At 31.0% G+C, this 24,401-nt stretch overlaps 4 protein-coding genes across 4 annotated transcripts; all 4 read left to right on the forward strand.

Annotated features, from left to right (window-relative positions):
• The first annotated feature begins 349 nt into the window (after positions 1 to 349).
• Positions 350 to 5,399, forward strand: Glg1 (golgi glycoprotein 1). The gene is made up of 5 exons (XM_070646996.1): positions 350 to 547; positions 987 to 2,951; positions 3,203 to 3,434; positions 3,497 to 4,348; positions 4,447 to 5,399. The coding sequence occupies exons 1-5, from the start codon at positions 489 to 491 to the stop codon at positions 4,612 to 4,614; spliced, it is 3,276 nt and encodes a 1,091-aa protein (XP_070503097.1). The 5' UTR covers positions 350 to 488; the 3' UTR covers positions 4,615 to 5,399.
• A 7,803-nt stretch (positions 5,400 to 13,202) lies between these two features.
• On the forward strand, positions 13,203 to 17,868 carry LOC139095614 (pancreatic triacylglycerol lipase-like). Its single transcript, XM_070647002.1, has 6 exons — positions 13,203 to 13,303; positions 16,159 to 16,544; positions 16,626 to 16,700; positions 16,771 to 16,878; positions 16,950 to 17,097; positions 17,155 to 17,868. Exons 1-6 carry the CDS (start codon positions 13,203 to 13,205, stop codon positions 17,306 to 17,308), a joined length of 972 nt encoding a protein of 323 aa, XP_070503103.1. The 3' UTR covers positions 17,309 to 17,868.
• Positions 17,869 to 19,337: 1,469 nt separating this feature from the next.
• Positions 19,338 to 22,217, forward strand: LOC139095612 (uncharacterized). The gene is made up of 7 exons (XM_070647001.1): positions 19,338 to 19,475; positions 19,535 to 19,923; positions 20,671 to 20,876; positions 21,212 to 21,301; positions 21,368 to 21,397; positions 21,491 to 21,635; positions 21,920 to 22,217. Exons 1-3 carry the CDS (start codon positions 19,363 to 19,365, stop codon positions 20,685 to 20,687), a joined length of 519 nt encoding a protein of 172 aa, XP_070503102.1. The 5' UTR covers positions 19,338 to 19,362; the 3' UTR covers positions 20,688 to 20,876; positions 21,212 to 21,301; positions 21,368 to 21,397; positions 21,491 to 21,635; positions 21,920 to 22,217.
• Positions 20,840 to 22,031, forward strand: LOC139095617 (uncharacterized). The gene is made up of 5 exons (XM_070647006.1): positions 20,840 to 20,876; positions 21,212 to 21,301; positions 21,368 to 21,397; positions 21,491 to 21,635; positions 21,920 to 22,031. The coding sequence occupies exons 1-5, from the start codon at positions 20,840 to 20,842 to the stop codon at positions 22,029 to 22,031; spliced, it is 414 nt and encodes a 137-aa protein (XP_070503107.1).
• Positions 22,218 to 24,401: the final 2,184 nt, after the last annotated feature.

A 24,401-nucleotide genomic window follows, 5' to 3' on the forward strand; every position in this document is an offset into this window, starting at 1 on the left:
ATTTGAAGCACAAACCAAATAATTCCAAATTTTCAAAAACCCAATTTTTGGGATACGAAAATTCATGAAAAATATTCAGCCTAAAAATAACACCTAAAATCCTCTGAAAAAGGTCAAATATCTTATTTAGTTATAGATGACAGCTCATTTTGTTAATTTATTCAAATAAATAGATTATTATTTGTCTATTTAAATTTGTTAACTCTCTTGAATTCTTGATCTTTTTCAAAGAATTTTTAAAACTTTATTCTTTCCATCGAAAAAACGAAAACTTAAATTTTCGCATCAATTTCATAAAGTCTCTCTTCGAATCCACAGTTCATATCAAAGTTTATTTTTCATCGGAACAACAAAAACAATTCATTCAAAATTTCAAAATAAATTATTTAAAAATTTCTATACTTAAACGTGATATTTCATGAATAAAATATAATATAGTTAAATTTAAGAAATTCTTAAATCTGTTAGTAGTATTTAAAATTAGAAATATGTACAAATTGCTGGTTTTCTTAATAAATTTTTTATATTTGACAAATGCCGATGACAAGTAAGTGAAAAATATGATTTTGATTAATTTATGGGATTTATTGGAAGTTCATTTAGAATTTTGGGTGATTGTATGTGAAATTTATGGATTTATTCATGAATCATGATAATTTTTGTAGTTCCTTTCATTGATTTTGTGATGGAATTTGAGAATTTTTAAAAAATCACGTAGAACTTTTCTGAAGAATATTTGAAGTGGTTTCTTTGGTTGATTTAACATGAAGATCCAGTAAGTACCTGGATCTAAGTTTAATGCATACAAATATTTAAATACGATTCTACCTGGTTAAAAACATAGATTTCAATAGTAGAATCAATATTTTATTTAGGTGACGTTTCAAAAATAATTTCTAATTTTTTGCAAATTCTCAAATTCAAAATTCGACTTCCTCATCAATTATATTCATTAATCAATAATTGACATATTTCCTATATTTTAGACTTAAAAGACAAAACCTTCTCGACGATCCATCATGTCCACAACTAAAGAACCTCTGTAGTAATTTAGGAAGTAATAGTGAAGATTTACTCGTCCTTGAATGCATCGACACATTTCAAACATCCGAATTCGATGTGACAGTCGATTCACAGTGTCAACATTCAATATATACAAGAAAATTAGAATTAATGAATGATAAAAGTATATACGAATTATTAGAAAAAAGTTGTACAAAGGACATTCAATCATTAAATTCGGTATGTAAGCCAGAAGATAGTGAATACAGTGGTAAATATTTATCATGTGTGCTGGACAATCGAGATATAATTAAAGACTTAATATGTAAAGGTCAAATAACCCGTATTGAATCTGTTGCATTTAGTGATTATCGACTGATATCGAAATTCCTTCAAAGCTGTTCAAATGATATAGAAAAAAGTGGATGTGGACGATTAGCAAATCGTAATTCAAAATCAACACAAGGCGATACGCTGTCATGTCTTCAAATGAGCATTTCAGATCTATCAAATGAATGTAAAAAGGAAATTTATCACATTTCAGAACTACAAGCTGACAATATAAAATTTGATAGACAAATCTATATGTCATGTAATTCAGATGTAAAGAGATTCTGTTCTGACATGAGGGGTTATGACATATACAAATGTCTCATGAAGAATAAAAATTCCCCACAGATGTCAAAGAAATGTGAGAATCAACTTAACAGACGTTCGTCATTGATAGCACAAGATTATCGAATCAGTCGGGGACTTGCAAAGTCGTGTAAAGAGGATATTAAATTGAATCATTGTCGTAAAGGAACGAGCGATGACAAGGATGTAAGACTTGCACAAATTTTGTTGTGTCTTGAGGCAGCACATAAAAATAATACAAAATTATTGCCTGATTGCCTCGCGGAAATTTTCGATCATAGGAAAATGTTGATGGAGGATTATAAGCTATCGCCTGAAATAATTATTGACTGTTCAGACGAACTTAATAGATTTTGTCAAGAGACCGAAGGTTCTCAAACCATTCATTGTTTAATGGAACACGCAAAGCCACGTAGGAAGAAAGAATTAAGAGTGTCATCGCAATGTATGCGTGCTGTTGAAAATCTTGTTAAAGTTACGGATGTGTCGGAGGATTGGCGTGTTGATCCGGTATTGAGAAAGGCATGTAAGACTGTTGTCGATACAGCATGTGGTAATGATATTGATGGAAATTCACGTGTCATGAGTTGTTTGATGGAGAAACTTGGTACTAAATATATGACACCACCATGTGAGACGGCATTGCTTCAAATCCAATATTTCACAGCACGAGATTATAAGTTGGATGCTATGCTTTATCAGCAGTGTAAGGATGATGCTATCAAATTCTGTCATGCAAAGAAAACATGGGCCGATGTTGAAAATGAACAAATGGATCCAGAGAGAGGACCGACAATCCTCCCATGTCTTCATCGATACGCCTATCATCCAGATCCTAAAATGCAATTAAGTCAAAAGTGCTTTACAGAAATCAAACGAGTGATGAGGCAACGTGCAATATCTGTTGATTTAATACCAGAAGTTGAGGATGTATGTTTGGATGACTTGGCTGAATTGTGCTTTGATAAGACACAGAAAGGTGAGGAAATGGAATGTCTTCAACAACACTTAGAGGAACTAACGAAAGAATGCAAGAAAGCTGTATCATCTTACACAGAAGAACAGTCAGCACATATAGAATTAAATCCACTTATTAGATCAGCATGCAGTGACGCTTTAGAAAAATATTGTGGAAACATTCTTTCAGGACAAGTTGAAGGAGACGTCATGGAATGTCTGATTGCACTCAAGAATGATGTTTTGAAACCAAATGTTAAGTGTCGTGCTGCCATTGAGCACTTTCAATTGATATCATTAAAGAATTATGTATTCACTCATAAATTTAAAGAAGCTTGCAAGCCTTATGTCAACAGGTGAGAAAATTTATTGTTTATCTAATTATATGGGTTGGAATTTTTGCGGTTGGATGACTGACTGACTTACAAATATGTTGGTTTAATGACTGAGTTTGTTGTGGTAATTCGCGGATGGGTGATTATATGAGTGCATACCGTTTGTCATTAATATACTAGCATATTATCCCCTTTAGTCCTGTCTCTTACTGTTACTCTATATTCAAATCGATTCTAAGCATGTCACTAATATTTATTTTCTGGTCCACTAGATACTGTCCAAATAGTACAACAAAATATGACGTTATTTCATGCCTGAGCGAAATTATGGCAAAGGATACAATCAAAGATCACAAGCATTCACTACCAAAGCAGTGCCGCGAGCAAGTCCGTTCACAATTACAGCAGCAACGTGAAAATATAGATTTTGATCCAAAACTCAAAAATGTATGCATAAAGGATATCAGAACATTTTGCAGTGAAATAGCACCAAGTTCAGGACAAGTAAGTATATCCTCTGAATCAATGAAATTTCAGTTTATCAACAGCATCTGGTTATTTTACAGGTTCTAGAATGTCTGACAAGTAATCAACATAAATTAAGCACAAACTGTAAGCATGCTTTATTTGCTATCAAAAAATCAGAACTCACAGACAGTAAAACTGACTACGTATTAATGAATACATGTAGAGGAATGCTCAAACAATACTGTGATGGAATTGAGGATGCAAATGTACTAAAGTGCTTAAAACTTCATAAGGACGAGAATATGTTTGATAAAAAGTGTCACATGGTCGTTGTGAATCGATTAATTTTACAAAATCAAGATTATAGATTTAATCCAGATTTACAGCAAGCATGTTCGAAGGATATTGCTGACTATTGTACAAGAATCGTTGTTGAGGCCAAGGAAAATGAGGAAATGAATGGAAAGGTCATAAATTGTTTAAAACAAAAGTTCAGAGAAGGAAAATTGTTAACAAAATGTGAAAAGCAAATGACTGTAATTTTACATGATCAAGCCTTGAACTACAAACTGAATCCATTACTAGCAACTGTCTGCAAATCAGAAATTGATGTTCTTTGTAAAGCAGATGACGATAATGATGAGGAAGGACAAGTCGAAGAATGCTTAAAAAGACAATTCCTGGCAAAGAAAATCATCACAAAGGAATGCAAAATTGAAGTTGCAACCTTAATTCAAGAAGCAAAAGCTGACATCCATGTTGATCCAATCTTGTTGAAGGCATGTACTGTAGATTTGTTGAAATACTGTTCGAATGTTGAAAGTGGCAACGGAAGACAACTCAAATGTCTTCAAATCATTCTAAATGATGAGACAAAGTCAAAGGCATTAGAGGATGATTGTCGAGAGAAGCTTCAGCAGAGAGTTGAGATGTTCCATAATGCTGCAGCTGTAAGTATTACTTTTTTCATTGCTCTAGCTACTCAAGCGACGCTCTTGCATTTTTTAACATCCATAACTTATTTATTTCTTTTTAATTCACCATTAAGGTTGCGCCACAAGCCGAAAGTCTATCTGATCTCTACGAAACAGTTGTTGCATCACCTGCAAGACGTTATTTCATGATCGTGATGTTTACATTCATTGGATTTATATTTATAATTGGACTATTCTTTGGACGTGCAACTAGGAAGCATATAGCCTTGAAAAACAAATGATTCAGCCTGAATGTTTTAAAAAGAAGGAAACAAAGAGCATCGTGAAATTTAAAAAAAGTCAAGTCGAATCAAAAAAAATCTTTTATCATTTCGAGCCATTTTTAATGAAAATTTTAAATTGAGATTTTAATTTTATTTTTTTAAAAAAACAAAAAATATTTTCTTTTAAATTTCTATATGGATAAGATAGGGGATGTGCAAGTAGTGTACATTGTGATGATTGTGGTAAGAATATTTGAATAAGTAGTTGTAGTCCCTAATGATATGAAATTATTAAGGTATTGATGAAAATGGAACAAAAATGAGTCGATTTTTTAAGACTCGATTAATAAATTTTGAACTAGATTCGACTTTAAAGTCTGAAATAATTCGTTTCTTAAGATATAAATCTAAAGAAAATGAATAAATTTTTCTAATAAACTTTTTAAAATTTTAACTTTTTCAAAATAATTCAAATCAACTTGTGTGCCACTATTAATGTTTTGCAATAATTCTTATAGAGAAAATGATAGACACCAGGTGTTCCTAATCTTGCATCTGAATCCTTAAATCACACCTTAAATGTTGAATTTCCTAAAAAAAAGTAGCAATTTTCTCGAAATTAACACTAATTTGGTGAATTTAAAAGTCATTTTCTCTTAAGAATGGTAATCTTCACAATGTGCACTTCTTGAAGCTGTGTTACTTAGGATAATGCCAAAAATATTTTTTTTTACTTCTTACAAATCTTTTTGTGTATTTTTATTACTATCAAGTGGATTCTTAGTCCGATTTGAAAAATAAAAAATGACCAAATTGAAATTTGAAGTTTGACTTTTATTTAAAATTTTTAATTTTGAAAGCAGTTACTAACAATCTCGAGCAGGAAGATGAAGTTTTTAAGACGCTGGAAAGGTGATTTTGGACCATTTTTACGGATATGGTTCTGTTCGAGACAGTTTTAAGATTTTGAATTTAAATTGATTGATTCTAAATGAATTTACGAAATAAGGTTTATGTCTTATTAACATGCGTCCATGATAGAAATTCAAAACTGATGAACAGCAAATATTTTATTAGAGCATTAATAAATATCAAAAAAGTACTAAAATCTCGAAAAATCGCATAACTTTTAATTCAGCACAAAAAACTTCAAATTTAATCATTTTATGAAAAAAGTTCATCATTTCACGACATATCTCAGCACAAAAAAAGGATTCACTATTTTTCCAATATACTCAATTCATATCTAACAAGTGGAGATTACTCTCGTCTCTAAATTCATTGAAAATCCCAGCAAAAGCTACACAAGTTTATCTAAAATAAATCAATCAGTATATCACACAACAATGCTCAATAAGCTTCTGAAAGGATGATGACAGATTCAACTATAAGTTTATAGAGAACAATCTCATTGTTATGAGTCGTCACATGTCATGCAGTGATGACTGACGGAGTGAAAGGATTAAAAATAAAAATCAATTTGTGTAGTTTCTTGGAAATTGGTTCACAATGCTTGAAGTATCAACAAATATCAGAATTGATGAGAAAAGTTAAGCTATTTGTCAGAAGTGTCTGTCATTGACAAGGATATGCACACGTTTTGCTGATATATTTTTGTAAAAAATAGCATTATTTTTACCTGATTGGTGACCTGTCTGAATGATGAAGCTATAAACCATCGTTATGGGGTGCTTCTAGGGTTTCTGATGCCGTTAACGAAAACGGAAAACGTGCCGTTTTTTTGAAAAAATAAAAACGGAAAACGGCCGTTTTTTGCTACCCGTTTTTCCGTTTTTTAATATGACTTTTTTCCTGAATTTTTTGAAATTTTTCAAAAATTTATTTAATTTTTCGACTCAAAAAAATTTTTTAATTAAAAATTTAAATTAAGAAAATTAATATTCGTCAAGTTTTTAGCCTGCGGTACACTTTTAGATCTAAATTTTTCATGGACATATTTTGGCAAATCAAAAAGGATTTCAATTTGAATGTGACGTATTGTTTCGGTACTAATAAAAAAACGGACCCGTTAACGGCCGTTTTTCGAAAAAAAACGGAAACGGCCGTTTTTTAAAAATGCCGTTTTTAAGAAACCCTAGGTGCTTCACTTCATTTGCCCCTACTAATTCTCATCTTATTCCTAAATTGCCAAAAGATAATGCAATCTAGATTCTGAGATTGCTCATCAACAAATATCCAGATCATACAGCATATAAAGCATACAATCAACCCATAAATTGATCTAAATTTAACAAAACATTACCACATTCCCAAATTCTCATCAAGATTTCATAAAATCCAAATAAAAAATCCTTCACTCAAAATTCTACATCTATTCATTAAACAGATTGAGTCATAAACTTCAAGTAAATTCACCAAAAAGTGCATCCGACTACAGATTTTCATTCATAAATATTTTAATCCACATTATTGTCCATAAACTTTTGATATTAAACTTCATTCAAGAATCTTTTAACAACAATAATCTGTGAAGATGCATGGCAAGGCATCATTTTTGTGGACAGCTGCTAGTCATCATGATGTTGATGATGATTAAGTAAAACAGCAAAATGCTGTTTCGGTATCATAAACATAAACTTGACTGGAACGATAAAACCACTTCAAGTTGGTCTTTGCGGATTATAAACTACAAATTTATCTACATATTTCTGACATTCAACATTAACTGTGGAATGAAGTCATTTATGTTGGAATTGCACTGTGCTGCATGTTAATCGAATAGATGTTTTGATGTAGGTTTTAATTGAGATGGAGAATTGTGACTCAAATGAGCTTTAAGGCTTTAATCGAAAGTGCAAAGCTTTCGTCAACCTGAAACCCACATCTTCAAGTTTAAATCCAATTGAGCTTCAATTCCACATAAATCAGACAATTTTCTCAAGCCATTAATTTTCATTTAGCATTATTTGCTGAACAAGGATTCGAACGTGACACATGCGACACGTTTTAGAAGTTCAAATGATTATTTAAGGCTCAAAACACGTGTTCATCCTTGAACTTAGACTACTTACTGTTATTATTAATTAGCAATTTAATTAAGGCGATAATTTACATGTCTCATTCGAATGAATATTTATGCTGTAGTCGTAATTGCAATTTGCTTTGTTGTATCTTTGATATCATTCAATTTAATTTTATGGATAGATGCTTGTGAATAACGTTGTAATTTAATCGTTTGCCGGGAATTGAATGGAAAATGGATAATAATGGAATTGGACATATCTATGGATGTGATAACAACTTTTAAACTGAAATCAATCAAAACTTGATCATCCTGACTTTAATATTTAAGCATAATTTGATCAATTAATCATTTCCAATTACAATTTTCCTGCAATTTTCATCAATTAATCACCTTACAATGTAATATGCCTGATATGGCAAATTGGTGCATTTCAAATGCAGATTGTAATTCATTTATGTCGTAATTTCCCTTACAGTCATATTATTGAAGTAATTTTACGATAATTGTTGCAATTTATTACCTAGACCAAATTTATTTGATAGTAATTGAAGTGAAGGTGTTATTGTCAGGAGCTGTGAGATAGTCATTACACTAGATTACTATTAATTAGGTTGATTGATATTCTTAAAGTATTAGGATAGATTTCAGAATTTTGTTTGGGATTAAAATTGATTTTAAAGCAAATTTCATCCCAATTTTGAGATCATCACACCATGTCCACCTTCTCCTACACTGCTAGTGATGAGGATCATAAAACTTATAATGTATGCTGATAATGTATCATAAAATTCCCAGACACGAATGAAATTCCCTTCTGTGAACATTTTGTATCATGAATTTTAATTAAATGTCGTCAGCTCAATTTTTATGGTTTTTATGGTACAGTGTTGATCATTAATCATTGTTTTCTGTTATGTATGCCCAAATAAATAAAAAAATTGTAGTTTTCTCATGCGAAATATCAATAGTAAATTTTCGTGTGCTATTAAAATGACTGCAATAAATGCTTATGGAAATCGATATATGACTGCGAATAATTCTTTTTTTTTTGTTCATTGGTATTGACTATTAATCATGCAGTTTTGTCAGTTTGGAATTTTATATATTTTTTGGATGATAAAGGATAAAAATTTAAATTTTCAGGACATCGTAAAAATATTGAACTTGACAACAGTATTGGTTGTCATGAAGATTCCTTTATTTTTACATTTTCATTTAAAATTGGAATTCGCATCCAAAATGCAATGGAAATTAGGACAATGTCCTAGCCATATCCAACATTGACACATATTCAGTGAGGTAAAAATTCAACAATATCGATGAAATTGTGTCAGAAATTAAGCACTAAATCAATCCTTAGCAGTACTGACCACAATACGAGCCATGTAAGAGAATTATCAGAATTTAAAGAGATTTAGATGTGAATTTACAATTTTAAATAATCGAACATAATCAATATTTCAATTTAATGGTCATGAAAGTGAACATTTGGATAGTTGGACATTTGCCAAAAAAGTAAAATTTTATAGAATTGAAATAATATCGATATGAATGGGATGAAGATGATTTTATAATTTGTATGACAAGTCTGAATATTGAAATTGAAGTTTTTAAGATCTAGCAAAAATTATTTTATAGTAAATTTAAATTAAATTCTAGAAATTCATGAAATTATTTAAACTCTTCATTTGAATTGTACATCGCATCTAAGTGGATCATTTACATCTACAGGAAATGATAAAATTTTCATCTCTAATTAATATTATTTGAATTTAATTGATAATGATGATATAAGTACGTATCAAATGCCATAAATGAGAGTCTTCATTAATATAGTATTTGATTTCAAATAAGGTATTTAATAATTTAATGAATTTATAAATATATTATTGGATATTCAAAAATTATTTTCATAAATGATAATTTTCATATTGATACTTTAACTTGATAATTGGACATTATTATTTATTGAGTATTGAGTATTGAATATTTAACTTAAATAGTAGAAAAATCTGGAAAATAACCTGGAAAATGATTCCTGCAGGCATATTAAATATTTTTAAATAATAATTGTAAAGTTTCAATCCTAAGTATTGGATTGAATACAAGTTAAGTAACAGCTGGAGAGTTTGATGGTCTAAATTAACCTTTTTGGAAATTAATTTATATTTTGATATGGTTTTTTGAAGTAATAATCAAACATTAACCCTACTTACTTCCTTGGCTTTGCCACATGGCCTATTGCCTCAAGGGGTGTCAAACCCAAGTCCTACTACAGCTCTATGTCTATAGCCGGCTCAATCCTTCGAGAACTTCTACCGGAAGTTCGGAATGTAAAGGACTTTAGCGTTCTTTAGCAATTCAGGAATAGCGATTGACATAATGTACCGGAATTCTAGAATGACCCCAATAGACATATATTATTGTTAAATAATTTACAAGCACATTTTTGAATTTTTAATTTAAAACAAATTTAAAACTAATTCAAACTTTATTGTCGAACCTTGAATGAAACTTAACAAGAATTTTAAAATGTTCACTCCACGTTCAACCAGCAAAGGAGTAAGTTCAATAAAAATGAAGAAATTTATATATTACACAGAAAAGGCTTTGTTCCTTATAGGATTTGATTTTCATGGAAAGTTCGATATATATCCAGAAAAATTTAAAGCATTGAGATTATTAAGATATACAAATTTTGGATTAATGATCATTGCTTTTATTCAATCGATTCTATACTGTATCCTTTCTAGTTGGGATGATAAGCATATTGTGGATACGTTTGTTCATTCTTTATTCTTCTATACTGGATTTACAAGAACATCTGTACTTTTAAACAATTTGCCAAAAATAAGGAACATGATTTTTCGGATTAATCATGTCTATAAAATTGAACTAAATGGTGATATTCACTTAGAAGGTGCAAAGTTTATGGAATCAATGGCTACGATTGGATTAAGAATTGTTACTGTTCTTGGTATTTTGCCTATAATTTCTGGAACATTCAAATTGTTGATATTTTGGTCAACAGGCAAAAAACCAACAAATTTATTTATTTATGAATTGTATTTTCCTTTTGATGTCTACGATCACCTGCCATGGACCTACATCTATGTCTGTTATGTTGTTTGGGTGTCGATATTTTCATCTCTAGTTTTCGATCAAATGTTGTTGCTGTGTTCAATGTCATATGTTGCTGTATGCTTTGAAAAGCTCGCTGATGATTTTAAAGATGTTATTGATAAAAGTACATCCTCAAATTTGCTAAAGACAAAGAGAAAATTGAAAAAATGTGTTGATGCTCACAATCAACTGATTGGATTTTGTGATGAAATTAGATTTTTCTTTCGAATTCTAATCTTGCAGTTCTCAATATTAGGGCCAATAATCGTGGCAGTTCTTGGATACAGAGCAGTAGTGAGTAATTCAATTTAAGGACATTTTGTTGTCAGATTCTAAGATATTGTCTTCTTAAATCATTTCAGGATCAAAACTTCTTTTATGCCTTAGCAATTCCATTTACATTGTTGGAAGGTTTTGATTTGTTCCATGCTGGACAAAAGCTTAAGGATAATGTGAGTTCATATCTTCATATTTTTAAGAGCTCGAAATTGACTTTGATTTTGCATGACTAGACTTCATATAAAACTCTAGTCGACTTCAAGCATTGTTATTTACGTTTTAACTTATTTCATTGTAGAGCATGAAAATAGCAGAGAAAATTGCAGAAAGTGATATCACTAATGTTGATCGGATATTCAAAAAAGACCTAATTTTTATCATGCAAGTTTCTCAAAAGCCGCAAACTCTAGCTTTGAGAGGATTTTTGACATTTGATCTTAAAGCATTTATGATTGTAAGTTATATATCCCGAACAGACAAGGAGCACGCTCACAAAATTGAGCATGCTCAATTATAGTGGTTGAATATGATCATGAGCATGCTAATTTGTATGGCAGTTAAAAAATATAGATATAGATTTTAATACAAAATATATTAATTAATTGGTGTTCTTTTGATAGATCATGCATACAGCATATTCCTATGTAGCGATTATGAAGCACATTTATAAGTGAATTCAGACTGCGATCGTGTCTTAAATTTGCGATCCATGCATATACACGATAAATTCTTTCATCCGGTACAATGACAAATATTCATCCTTAACACAATTTGTCATCCAGTTTCCATGTCTGGTTTTGCTACACAGCTAATATTAAACCGAACAAATTTGTGTGAAACTTCGAAATTTATTTATAAATATACATCCGTATGAATATTTTGTAAAAGCTAGTTCCAGTTGAAAATTTAAATTTTGATGGACGTCATTTGTTAATATACTTATTTGTAATCAAGTGACTAGTCTCGATTCTAATAATTTATTTATTAATACATAATTGTGATAGGTATTTGAACGTAATTTTAATAAATAATTTTTCATTGAAAAATTGAAAATTTAATAATTTATAAGAAAATACTAAGAAGTTTTTTAAATTTAGTAAGAAATTTTGATTGTATTTTATTTTTAAACAGTTTTAAAACCTTCAAAAACACGCGCCTAAAATAAGTGTCGTGAATTATAAAAAGTATTTTGCTATTTAATAAAATATATGATAAATTATCCGAGCGACACAGATAAATAATATCGCTTAATGTCATCTATATAGCTGCCAAAAATAGGTGGCTGTCATTTAGTCTCAATCAGAGTTTTAATATATTTTCTGTTTTAAATGATGCTTACACATATTTCGCATATTTCATGTGTTTACAGGGGAAAATGTGTGTCTACACATATCCACCAATTTTTACACGTAACACATTTTCAAAAACATCAAATTCTGTTTTAAAAACCGTGGTTTCAATAATACCGTTACAAAGCCTTCCTCATTTGTGTAGCTCGGGTCATTTTATTTTAGAACAGCCTTTACAAATTAATATCACATACATTGTTGTTATATGTTTAATTTTTTTATTTTAATTCTGCGTCTCTGTGATCATAAAAGTTGCACATAATAATCAGAAAATTATTTCCCCAAAAAATAAATCGAATTATGATGAATAGCATAAAACAGATATAGACATTAAAAACTTAACGACATTCATCATTAGCAGATCAATAAGATTATTTTATGATGCATTATTTCATTGATAACACAAAATATAAAAAAATAAAATTATGTCATTAGATTTTATATGAGGCTTAAATTAGAGAAGACTCTTCTGGAAATTATCGAAAGCCTGAATCATTATGATCGATAAAAAATTTATATTCCGCAGAAAAATCGCGCAATAATGATTATTGCCATGATCGACGATTATTGTATGATTGATTAAGCCACAGTAAATCAGCGATTGAGCATAGTTCACAACTGCATTTCACAAGAAGTAACTCAAATAACAAACTAACATTCAATTAAATTTCATGTAAATAAAACTAAACTCAATCTCAACAGCAAATGCAATTTCTCACAATCTTCTATGCCAATTCAAGTCACAGTAGTGGGGCAAAAATTGTTTACCTTCGTGAGAGAGATCACATTAAGCTCAGTTACTTTTTTTCAACTATACTAAAGTATCAGTCTCTTTTCTCAAGCCAAACAGTTGAGTTTGCTGAACAAAAATGACTTTAGTTACACAAAAAAGTTTATTTTTACTTCTTGTTTCAATCATTGCTGTTTTTGGTGACTTTGAAGATTCAATTACATTTACAGCATTTACAAAGTTAGTTGATTTATGATAAGTTAATAGTTTTTTAAAGATGAAAGAAAAAATAAATCATAACAGTGACGTAGGAACAACTGAAAGTTGATTGCAAAGATTTTCAGATTGAATTGTAATGTTGTGAATAATCTGGAATGCAATTGAGTTGCAATTGAGTACAATGTACCTTGTAGTTGTGGATAACATAGAAAAAAATAATAGAAATTGAAATGGTGTTAACTTTAGTTATCAAATGCTTGCTGTTAATCAAGAATGTGGTTTAAAATGAAGATACTTAAAAATAACAAGTCAGGTTTTTTGTTGAGTAAGATTATTTGGAATTTTGACGAGTTCAAGGAAGGCTAGACAGTCTTGAGGGTAAATACTAGCAAAAACATACCCGAACAGCACACCGCGCTTTCTAAGGCACCGTTACCAAGGAAACAGCTCCATGACGGCGGAGTTCGATCAATTCTCATGGCAAAACCTGTCATTTGCTGAATTGTGCCGCTCGGAGTTTTCTTCTTTATGCCAATTCATAAAAGTGATTCGAATTCTACTATAAATTGTATGTCTAGGTTTGAGCGAGAGATCTGGTGAATCCTCATTTGTTAAACTATTAAAATCCTTGAAACGCGCAGCTATGGACCTTAAGGTCTGAACAGTTAATGTTTATTTTTTTATGCCAATTCATGATTGATAATTCAAAATGCTGTTGACAATAGAAGACGGAAATATAGAATGGCATTCTATCTTATAATAATAGGCACAAAGTGTATGTTTTAGTATAATATCAATTTCCATTGTGTTTTGTTAATGATTTTCTTGGTGATTAACTGAAACAAATTTAAATTACTACCTGAACATACAAGGAGCCTGCTCATGAGTATGCTCAAATATATTGATTGAGTACACTCATGATTAAGGGTTCTCAGAGAGCTGAAAGAGATAGTCAGAGCAGCTCTCTCATTCAGATTAGTATCCCCATTGTCTCTTAGGGCAAGTTTTTTTACTTCTTAAATTTCTCCATCAATCAGCTGTAAAAGGTAAACAACCAAGCATTTGGAGAAAAGTTTACAAGGTGTTAATAATCAATTCCGCTTTCAAGTAGCAATAAAGTGTTAACATTTTACACCAATTTAACAACAAAATTATCTTTCTTAAGGCTAGATGTTCATCAAATCTTTAATTTGTCTCGTCAAAAAACGTCGAGCAGAAGCAATTAGAAATCGAATGATGTTTACTGTTTGCAAATTTAATGCGAAGTACAAATAAATGAACAGCAATCGAAGTTCATTGAAATGAAATTTGTCAGATTCTCATTCACATTGTATGAAATAAGCAATAAGATGAAAATAATAGAATTTCTTAAAAGTGCTCTCGAGAAGCTATTTTTACAGATTTTTCTCAAAACAATCTTAGACTACTAAGGCTTTCATTTATGTTCATAACAAGAATTTTGTCCAGCACGTGTTTACTGTACTGGACAACAAATTTGCCGGTTGTCAACAGCAACATCAACAAATTGAAGCTACATGTGAACTCATTTCAACATAAAATTTTACAAAGAACATTTGATGCTTTAAAAACTTCTACCTTGAAAGTTGAGACTCATTTCCATATCTTATTATTATTTTTAATTATGACATCTCATTAGCTCTAAGCAGCCAACATTGAAATGTTTAGTAAAAGTAAATTTACTCGACGAAATAAAAAAATAATACGATGAAAGAAGAAAAAGAAACTGTTTGTGATGAAGACTGTCGGCAACACAATTGAGACAAATAAAATGAATTTTATAGTTCTCATAATTGTGTAATGGTACTAAAAGTCAGGGTTGCTGTTGCAGATTGAGTTATAATTGACATTAAAGCGTAATATAGTTTGATAAAGAAGAAGAAGCAGCTAATTAAAGCATGGTCATGTTAATACTGAAATAAATGAGAATATGAAGTTTTTAGGGTAATTTGGGCAAATCAATATGCATTCAAAATCTTTTACAAATTCCAATTCGACTCAAATTTTGTATAAAAAAGTCAACTCAAGTCAACCTGATTTTTTGTAATTTTTGAATCAAATTCGAGTTCTGCATTTTGAGTCTAATTCACGATCCCTATAACCCAACTCTGGATTTAATAAAACTTAACTTCATTTCATTATTATCTTACAACTGTGAATTAAGATATAAAACAATAATTTTTGTGTTGTTTGAGTTTTAAAAAACGTCATTACCAGTGGAAGTTACTCTTTTGTGCGCTTACCGTATATGAAGTAACGAATTGCAATTAACGCTTCGTAAGTTCAAGGTAGAAGAATTAATTAATAGCCTCAACATAAAATGACCTGTTCCACAAACTACATGAGCATAATCATGTCTCATTTTGTTGTACCGGTGTGCTATGGGCTGTGACTGAGTTGATGGACTAGATGTGACGAATTAAAATGTTGTTTTTTTTACGGGAATCGAGCCGATGTTCTTAGAAAAAGAGGTGATTTGACCGGAAGCGGATCATCTGACAGAAACTATGGAAAACCATTGAATCCACCAAAAAATCCATAAATTCCATGATTTCAATAAATTTATCCATTGATTCCACAAATTTCACAAAATCTATGAATTCAATGGAATCCATAGTTTCTGTCAGATGATCCGGACTCGATTTGACCACATATGCACTCCACTCGCATTGACAGATTTCATTATTTATAGCTGAATATCTCAGAATCTCATATTCTCCGTCGTCATACTCAAAGTATCAAGATATTCTTGTTTATAGCCATTTATAGCTTTCAGGAAGCGTTTCAGACTAAAGAATCTATTTATATTCTAAACTGTACTGTGCATCTCATACCACAACCTCTATTTTATTTTCTAGGAATGGCGATAAATTTGTGACGACATTCGATGACAATCTCACAGAGAGTGGATGTAATTCAAGTGAAAAAGTAGCAATAATTGTTCACGGATGGGGTGAAAGCATAGAAACCAATTGGGTTAATGATCTAATTAAAAATCTACGTGAATATCGTGGCGGATGTATAATATTCATGGATTATTCCAATCATTCTATCGATAGAGATTATTTCAATCTCGTGAGAAAATTTGGTCCAATATCGAGTGTTCTAATAAAGAAATTAGATCAATTAAATAATCAAGGTTTTGATGATGAAAACATGTTTGTGTATGGATTCTCGTTTGGCGCACAGCTTTCAATTTATGCTGGCATGTCCTATGGGAAAAATCGAATTGCTGAAATGGATTGTGAGTTATAATTAATTTGAATTTAATTAATACGTTAATTAGCTTGAGGTGAATGATAATGATTTATTTAATTTGAATCAGTGTGTGATCCAGCGGGACCGGGATTTGTTCTGGCATTTGAGCTGAAACCAACATTCGCAGCTAAAAATGTTCAATGTATGTAGATGTGAAGCTAGTTGACTCAATTTATCTAATCACACATTTTATATTCACAATAATAATTAAGGCATTCACACAAGCAGTGCAAAAGGAACAATGAAACGAAATTGTCATCAAGACTGGCTTATGGGTAAATGTGGTCGATCACAAGATGCAGCCGGAATATTTCCGCGTGGTAAGTCTCTAATAATTATCACCAACACGCAATGACAATTTAAAAGTAATAATTATTTCCTACATCGACAGGCAGCCATGGCTTGTGTCCGAAATTTTATAATTCAGCATTTACAAATAATTTTTATGCAACAGACAACATTTATCGTTGTCCATCGAGACGTATTGCTGGAAACGTACCAATGAATTTTAAAATGGGCTATATGGAAACAAGGAAGAAGTAAGAATCAGCAAATGAGGAGTAGAAACTGATTTTAATGGCTTTATTTACTTGCAGCAAAGTGTTTGGAGACTTGTTCTCACCGACAAGCGAGTGCTATCCTTATAATAATTTGCCAGCGGCTGGTATTGATCCTAGACCAGGTCCATTTGCTAGAATGAGAAGGCAGAGACTTACACAAGAGCTACGAAGATGTGATTCGCTAATTTAATTACTATTGTTAAGCAATATTGTTGTTTGGATCGTCCACATGTGAAGTCCATGAATATGGGTAGTCATAGAGCAATGAGGGAAAATCATCAAACAACTTGGGTAATCATAATCCGACCTCATAAGTGAACAACTCCAAATCCAAAACTTAAGAATCAGCTTTAAATTTTATGCAAAAAATTATGTTATTCATGTACATATGTAGCCATGTAATCTAAAATTAAAAATCAGTTTAAAATATTCCTAGTCACACAAAATGTTACATCTATGCACTAAACAGCGGAGGTTAAAATGATTGTGTGAATTTATTTTCGCATGTAAATAATTGCTGCAATTTTTATAATATAGATTAGTTGATATGTTTACCGGTATTTAAATGCTCTGAAATAATTTGTCGGCAAATTATTCCAACATCGACAAGTAAGCAATCTTATATCAAATGTATATAGACAAACATGATGCATGGATTTAAAATGGATTAAATTTGTCAGAGCAACCAAATCCAATCATCTTAAACACATAATTATTTTCTATACATTAATATTAATTGCTCTTAATCGTACCTAATTAATGAAATTAAATTTACTGATAAGCTATTGCAGCATTACTTTTATACGAATAATTAGGTTTAATGTTTTTTATTTAAATAAATATAGCCTTGTACTTTTCTTATTTATTAAAGATGATTGTAACATTTAATATTTACAGTAGCGCTCGATGTTGACTCGAATTTTGTTTGGAGTCGAGTCGAGTCCAGTCGACTTCGGGCTTTGATTTTCAGAGTCTAGTAAGATTAATTGCAAATTTCTATAAATTATGAAAAATATACAATATTAAACTATAGTGATTCGTTCACTTATTATCTCTAACAGGCAAAGAGACCGCTTTTAGGTACCATAATGGTCTTTCTGCAATATGAAAGCATACTCTTTGCTTGTTAGGTTATGTTACAAAATTAAAAGTTTCTTTTGCCTTAAAATGCAATCATACCAGAGCGACACAACGCTGCTAACCGAATTTTTCACCCTAAAACGGATTAAAATCAGCCTCAGGTCATCATCACGTCTTGTCTTTTGTACGGCTAAATAACAAAGTCCTAACTAACGCGTTATGGTGTTCAGTCAAATATATAAGTGAATGAACCCTCATTTACGTTTCAATAGTTATTTTCAAGTTATTTTTCAAATTGAGCTATTTTTTTCGACTATTTTTTAACACTCTCTATTTCTTATCATTAATTGCCTATTGTTGCTTATCATGTATACGTACATAGAAAAGAAAACTATTCAATCATTACAAGGGGAAGTACTAGTTGCAAACTTGAAGAAAGATTACTATCCGAATAGCTTACTATCCATGTCGGCATGACTCTGGCTTGCTAGGTGCAAAATTTAGTTTGAATTCGATATCATCTCAGAGTCATGCCCGATTATAGATCGATTAACATTCTTGTTCTATACGAGTTGATTGCTAAGCAACTCTCACGTCATAAACTTGAGTACATTATAGATCAAATATTGATGAATAATTTAAAACATGATCCAAAAGTATTGAAAAAGAAGTTGAATTTTCTGACCTTTTAGAAAAATTCTTCTCAAACATCAAAATAACCCTCCCTTGGCAATTCATCAAATTTATTTGACACATATAAACTTAAAAAAACTTTCGGCAAATAAATTATTCAATGTCAATGGAGAAAAAAGTCACTTAAAATAGACCCGTATTGTACATCATGCTGATGAATTACAAAATGTGACTCCACAAAATTGTTAAATTTTTTTTTTCATCACAAAAGCTTACAATTCTTAATCTCTCGGCTGTTGACACTGGAAAACAATAAAAAAAATAAAATAATTTTCTTTATTGTCATGTACACAAATATTATAAATTTTTATCTGCACATCCTTTCATTTTTATGTCAACAGAGCAAGTAAATGTTTATTATTCAAATGAGTGAAAATATGACACGCATGTTGGGGTTAAAATAAAACAATAAAAAAATTGTAATTTTTTGGCAGTCGTCCTCAGATATTTCATTGTGGTTAAACCTCGGAAATGAATTTGTTGAAGAAAATTTTGTCTGTTTACATTTTAACAGCAATTTGTTACATTTATATTAACTGTGATACAATCAGTGATGATTCCATCACTTTTTGGGTGATGCCGGGGTAAGTACTTGTCTGATAATTGGAATGACAGTTCCTTTATTTCATATTCATTCCATTAGATCCGGCTTACCTATGTTCAATTCATCATACAATCAATCCTTATCATCACGTGGATGCAATCCAGCAGGAAAATTTTTCATAATCATCCATGGCTGGAATGAAGGCTGGCATACAGAATGGGTTCATGATCTCATCAGTAATCTTACAATTTATCGTGGTGGTTGCATAATATTTATGGATTATTCAAATTATTCGGTGAATCCTAACTATTTCCTTCTTGTACCGCAATTTCAAAATATATCCGACAAATTGTTAAGGTTTATGGAGCAACTAGACGGGGAGGGATTCGATTTCGACAATGGTTATATGTTTGGATTCTCATTTGGCGCCTGGCTTGCGATTAAGACAGCGAAAATATTTGGAACGAAAAGATTTGCACAAATTGATGGTGAGAGAATTGGATGGGATTGGGATGATTTTGTCAGATTTTTGTACATGAGTTAGGTAGTTTGAGTTTGGATGATGATTAACTTCAAACACAACAGTTTATGAACTTGTTGCTCACAAATATATCATTTTGATAAGGTTTTGAAAAGAAATGCTGGAAATTGATGCGCATTACTTTACGCTTGAAGAACTTTCATTAAGAATGATTAAAATGATGGAAATTCTGCATATTGAGTCCTTGTAAGAAGGTCCATAGGTTCTTCTATGGATCTGAATATTGATCGACTTAATGAGTAATTGTAGCAGGTTAATTGACACAAATGTAGAAGGTTTCGCTACGGAACTTTTAAAGAGCAGCAATTTGACATCCACATGGATGCTGCTTCTATTCAGTATTAAGAACAGAGCTTTAACGGAGCTTTAATACCTGATTACGAAGTCTTGTTCATTTGTGCTACTCGGACAGCTGATAACAGTTGGAGGTCCGAAAATTACCGGTAATCGGAGTTTGACGGTAATGGATATTTACCGGTAACGGCCAGTATAGATATACGTCATTCAGACCTCTAGTAACAGCATTAAAAAACGTATAAAAATCTGCACAAAATCACCACAATTTAACAACCTTCACTTCCACATAAGCTTTTTATATTCATGCATTAAAGCTTCTATTCCTTAAATTCGGCATTCATTTCTTCTTCATTCAAAGATTTTTCTTTTATATTATTTTTTCTCTCTTCTTTTACAGTCTGTGATCCAGGTTAAGTATGCATATGGGAAAATGAAGACGGAAACGAAAAAGCTATCTGGCTTCTTGTACTTTCAAACGAATATAAAAAGGAACTGAAATAGAAAAGTAATTTAATTGCATAATTTTTGATTTCACAGCTGGTCCAGGATTTGATTTAGTAGTCGATATGGGAGATCATTCGTTGGCTGCACAAAATGTTCAGTGTAAGATGATTTTTTTCTTCTTAAAGATATTGTTATGGACGGTTAATGTTCAATTCTATTGGTAGTAATTTTGTGGATTACTGGTTTAATTTGTACATTTTTTTGCTATGTGAGAAGTAAATTTTATGACTGGAATGGGATGATAAAGTGAAATTTGGCATTGTGGTTAGTAATTGATAGAGTTCTGAGGTTTAGTATCATAAGTGAAATTTTGGTGTAGATTCATCTTCACTTTGAGGTAGATTGTGCATTTGAAATTCATAATCTAACCTCAAATCCTCAAGATTTTCATGAATGCACTGCTTTAATGTGAATTTATTGAAATAATCTTTCAGGCATTCACACAAATAGTGGTGGATTTGGAACTACAATTAAAAACTGCTCACAAAACTGGCATATGGGGATTTGTGGTGTACTACAAGTCGGTAAGTTTAGCAGAAAAAATCAATATTTTTTTTAAAATTTATGACAGAATTTTTTCACTTCCTTAGGTGCTCAGCCATTTCCAAAAGGTCATCATGGTATGTATGAGGGGTTTCATAATCAGTAATAAACTCTTAAAGCAATTAATCATGTCCTAATGAGTTCATTTTTATTCATTTTTATGTGAAAAGGCCTTTGTCCCTATTATTATACGTCAGCATTCAAGCATGATTTTATTGCATGGCAAAATATTTATGCATGTTACTCAACACGTGCTGTTACTAATTATACAGAGGACTTTAGAATGGGTTACATGGAGACACTTGAAAGGAAAATGTAATATGATGGATTGAGAATGTGGGTTGTGCTTTTTTTTGACGCTATTTTTGAAGTAAATTAATGAGCTTTTATGTTCAGTTTGGATGATGGAGGGATTTTTTATGTTGCTATATCAAACATCATTAAAGTCGGAGTGCTAGCAAATTTAGAAAAATCTCCAACAATGCGTCATAGACACAAAACATTCCAATCTAATCTTTGTAATTTTAATTAGCAAAATAAATTGATCTTCCTAATTACCCTTATGTTAATAAATTACAATATACACCGTCTTTTTTTAGGAGCGTAATTGGAGATATATTTTCTCCAACATCAATGGTTCACCCGTTTAATGAGATTCCAGGAAGGATAAAGAAAGTAAATGCTACGGCTGTTGAATTAAATGATATTTGAAGCTGTAGGAGAGAAGTGAAGCCTATAAATTAATTTATTAATATTTCTAAGCTGGTTGAATAGTACATAAAGAAGAGTTTGTTCAACACTGCAGGATAACGTCCCTAAAATACAGGGAATGCAAGTCTGTGGCTCTTGAATGAACCCGAACATTAAGTTATGATTTTAAATTGTAATAAAAATTTCTAAAAATACACAATTCTCTTGTTGTCTTGTTTAAGAATGACTTTACAACCTTGACACTTTAGCAATAACAATACTTCCATATCTTAAGATTTGACAGTGAATTTCAGGTCAACAAATTATTAGAACAATCAAGTCGACATCATTTCTTGTTAAAAAAGAGTTTTCCTAAAAAATAACATATATCAACAGTATGCACTACCGGCATATAAAAATCTACTATCAGTAATTAATTGTAGAATCGTGTGAACTTAATTTGAAAAAGCTCCCGAAATGTCTTGACTACCTTTTAGTTTATCTGATTTTAAATATATGAAAAAATACTTAAATTTATCATGCTGTCATTCTTACGGAAAAGGGGAACGTGTGTGGCGTTATAATGACAAAAATACAAAATAAGAGAATTCGGAGCTTTATCAAGCGACACGCGAAATCAATTTTGTAAAGATGTAAGGGGAAAGAACTTTCTGCAGAAGCATGACGCATTTTTGATGACTTTTTCTGTATTTAATTGATTAATATGTCTTGTATTCAATCTTGATTCGAGTGAATCATAAGCCTATGTCTATTTTAAGACTTCAAAATCATTAAATAATCCGTATTATTCTCTAAAATGCTGACAGACATAAATGTTTTGAAAGTTTAGTCTACAGTATCTCAGTAGACAGTAGAAACTAGACCCAATTTCATTAGCATTGTACAAATCTACAATCATTTACAATTTTTTTCACGTCATCATCATTTTCCGACAGTAATAAACTTTTTAATCTCCTGCTTAACAAAAATGAATTAAAATTTTTATCATATCAGAATCATAATTGTTAATTACAACCGCGTAACACAGAGTATGTTAAAATGAGAGTGAGAAAACGTGATAAGAGTGCGCAGAGCGTGAATTCATTAGAAATCGTTGATGGTGGCTAAATGAATGAATGAGTAAATGTATGCATTGTACTATGCGTTAAGTAATTTGATAACAAATTTTACATTTTGGATGTTGCATGCAGTCACGGCATATGACAGTTTAAAAGGGGTTTGTTAGCATGTGAAAAATGATTATTGAAATTTCAGCAAAATTATGGATAATATTGGTAGATAAATAGTTTGCAATTTTGAATCTCATCACTTCCTTAACGACAAAGCTGTTATCATGATTCTGTCCTTCATTCAAAGATTTGTATGAACCTTCAACAGCAGTTCATATTGATGACAACTTAATCACACAAAATAAAACCCTAAAATTCAATATTTGCCCTCAAAATCTTTATTATCAACCTCATAATAGAAAATGATTAATGAACTTAAAATATCAAATGACAAAAATCTTGACCTCAAAAAAAGGATGACATTTTAATCACAACGTAAATCTCTGTACTGATTAATTAATTGAATAATAATGCAAAATTTAGTTCATTCATAGGCAATTAAATTTAATTATATAATAGGATTAGAAAAGTATGTCAAAATTTTAAAGGGTTTAGGCAAATACTGGGCAAAATGCTGTATCATGTTAGAAGGCCGCATATGCATTATACCTTTACTTACTTACTTACTTCGTTGGCCGTACAGATCAAATGTGATCCATGGCCTCCCTCAGTCAGTGCCTGAAGCTGGCTCTATCGCTAGCTACCGTTTGCCAATTATCAATTGTGATACTACATACATTTAGCAATTTAAATTTTAAACTGTACCCTAGCAACTCCAGTCGTTTAATCGCTGTAAAGTTCGGTACTAGGATGGTTTGATAATGACTTGGTGCCAGATTAGAGCCTTAATCACCTTAGTCAGAGTCACACTTGCCTGTAGTTGACTATTTGATTAATTTGTGGTATACTCTCTTAACTAGAGTTTAAAGTCGACTTGGATTTTATATGGAGGCATGTCGACATGAGCTGACTTTTCCATGCAAAATCCGAGTCGTCTGCAAGCTCTGCTCTGTACTGTTGCATTGAAAACTATCCCACAAAATTAGACTTCCATATTCCTGATTTTTGAACGATTCCTTACTCTAAATGAACACAAATCTATTATTTATGGGAAAATCACATTTTACCTGACGTATAGATACTCATTTGGCGTGTATGGTAGACATCTTAAGAAAATACTTAAGGTTTAGTAGTATCTTAATCAGATAAGATATCAAATCGCAGTGAAAGATATGAGATTGTATAAATTCACAAATAGACA

This window comes from Chironomus tepperi, unplaced genomic scaffold, assembly GCF_022539635.2.
Source record: "Chironomus tepperi strain 1889 unplaced genomic scaffold, CSIRO-AGI_Ctep_v1 contig_367, whole genome shotgun sequence".
In the NCBI taxonomy this organism is placed as follows: Eukaryota; Metazoa; Arthropoda; class Insecta; order Diptera; family Chironomidae; genus Chironomus; species Chironomus tepperi.

Excerpts from the sequence above, each read along its gene's own strand:
- Glg1 (XM_070646996.1), top strand. The coding sequence starts at position 489 with ATGTACAAATTGCTGGTTTTCTTAATAAATTTTTTATATTTGACAAAT. Across the intron at positions 548-986 it reads TTGACAAATGCCGATGACAA|ACTTAAAAGACAAAACCTTC; the intron begins GTAAGTGAAAAA and ends CCTATATTTTAG. Across the intron at positions 4,349-4,446 it reads TGTTCCATAATGCTGCAGCT|GTTGCGCCACAAGCCGAAAG; the intron begins GTAAGTATTACT and ends TTCACCATTAAG.
- LOC139095614 (XM_070647002.1), top strand. The coding sequence starts at position 13,203 with ATGACTTTAGTTACACAAAAAAGTTTATTTTTACTTCTTGTTTCAATC. Across the intron at positions 13,304-16,158 it reads ACATTTACAGCATTTACAAA|GAATGGCGATAAATTTGTGA; the intron begins GTTAGTTGATTT and ends TTTATTTTCTAG. Across the intron at positions 16,879-16,949 it reads AGCCGGAATATTTCCGCGTG|GCAGCCATGGCTTGTGTCCG; the intron begins GTAAGTCTCTAA and ends CTACATCGACAG.
- LOC139095612 (XM_070647001.1), top strand. The coding sequence starts at position 19,363 with ATGAATTTGTTGAAGAAAATTTTGTCTGTTTACATTTTAACAGCAATT. Across the intron at positions 19,476-19,534 it reads ACTTTTTGGGTGATGCCGGG|ATCCGGCTTACCTATGTTCA; the intron begins GTAAGTACTTGT and ends TCATTCCATTAG.
- LOC139095617 (XM_070647006.1), top strand. The coding sequence starts at position 20,840 with ATGGGAGATCATTCGTTGGCTGCACAAAATGTTCAGT. Across the intron at positions 20,877-21,211 it reads GGCTGCACAAAATGTTCAGT|GCATTCACACAAATAGTGGT; the intron begins GTAAGATGATTT and ends ATAATCTTTCAG. Across the intron at positions 21,636-21,919 it reads GAGACACTTGAAAGGAAAAT|GAGCGTAATTGGAGATATAT; the intron begins GTAATATGATGG and ends GTCTTTTTTTAG.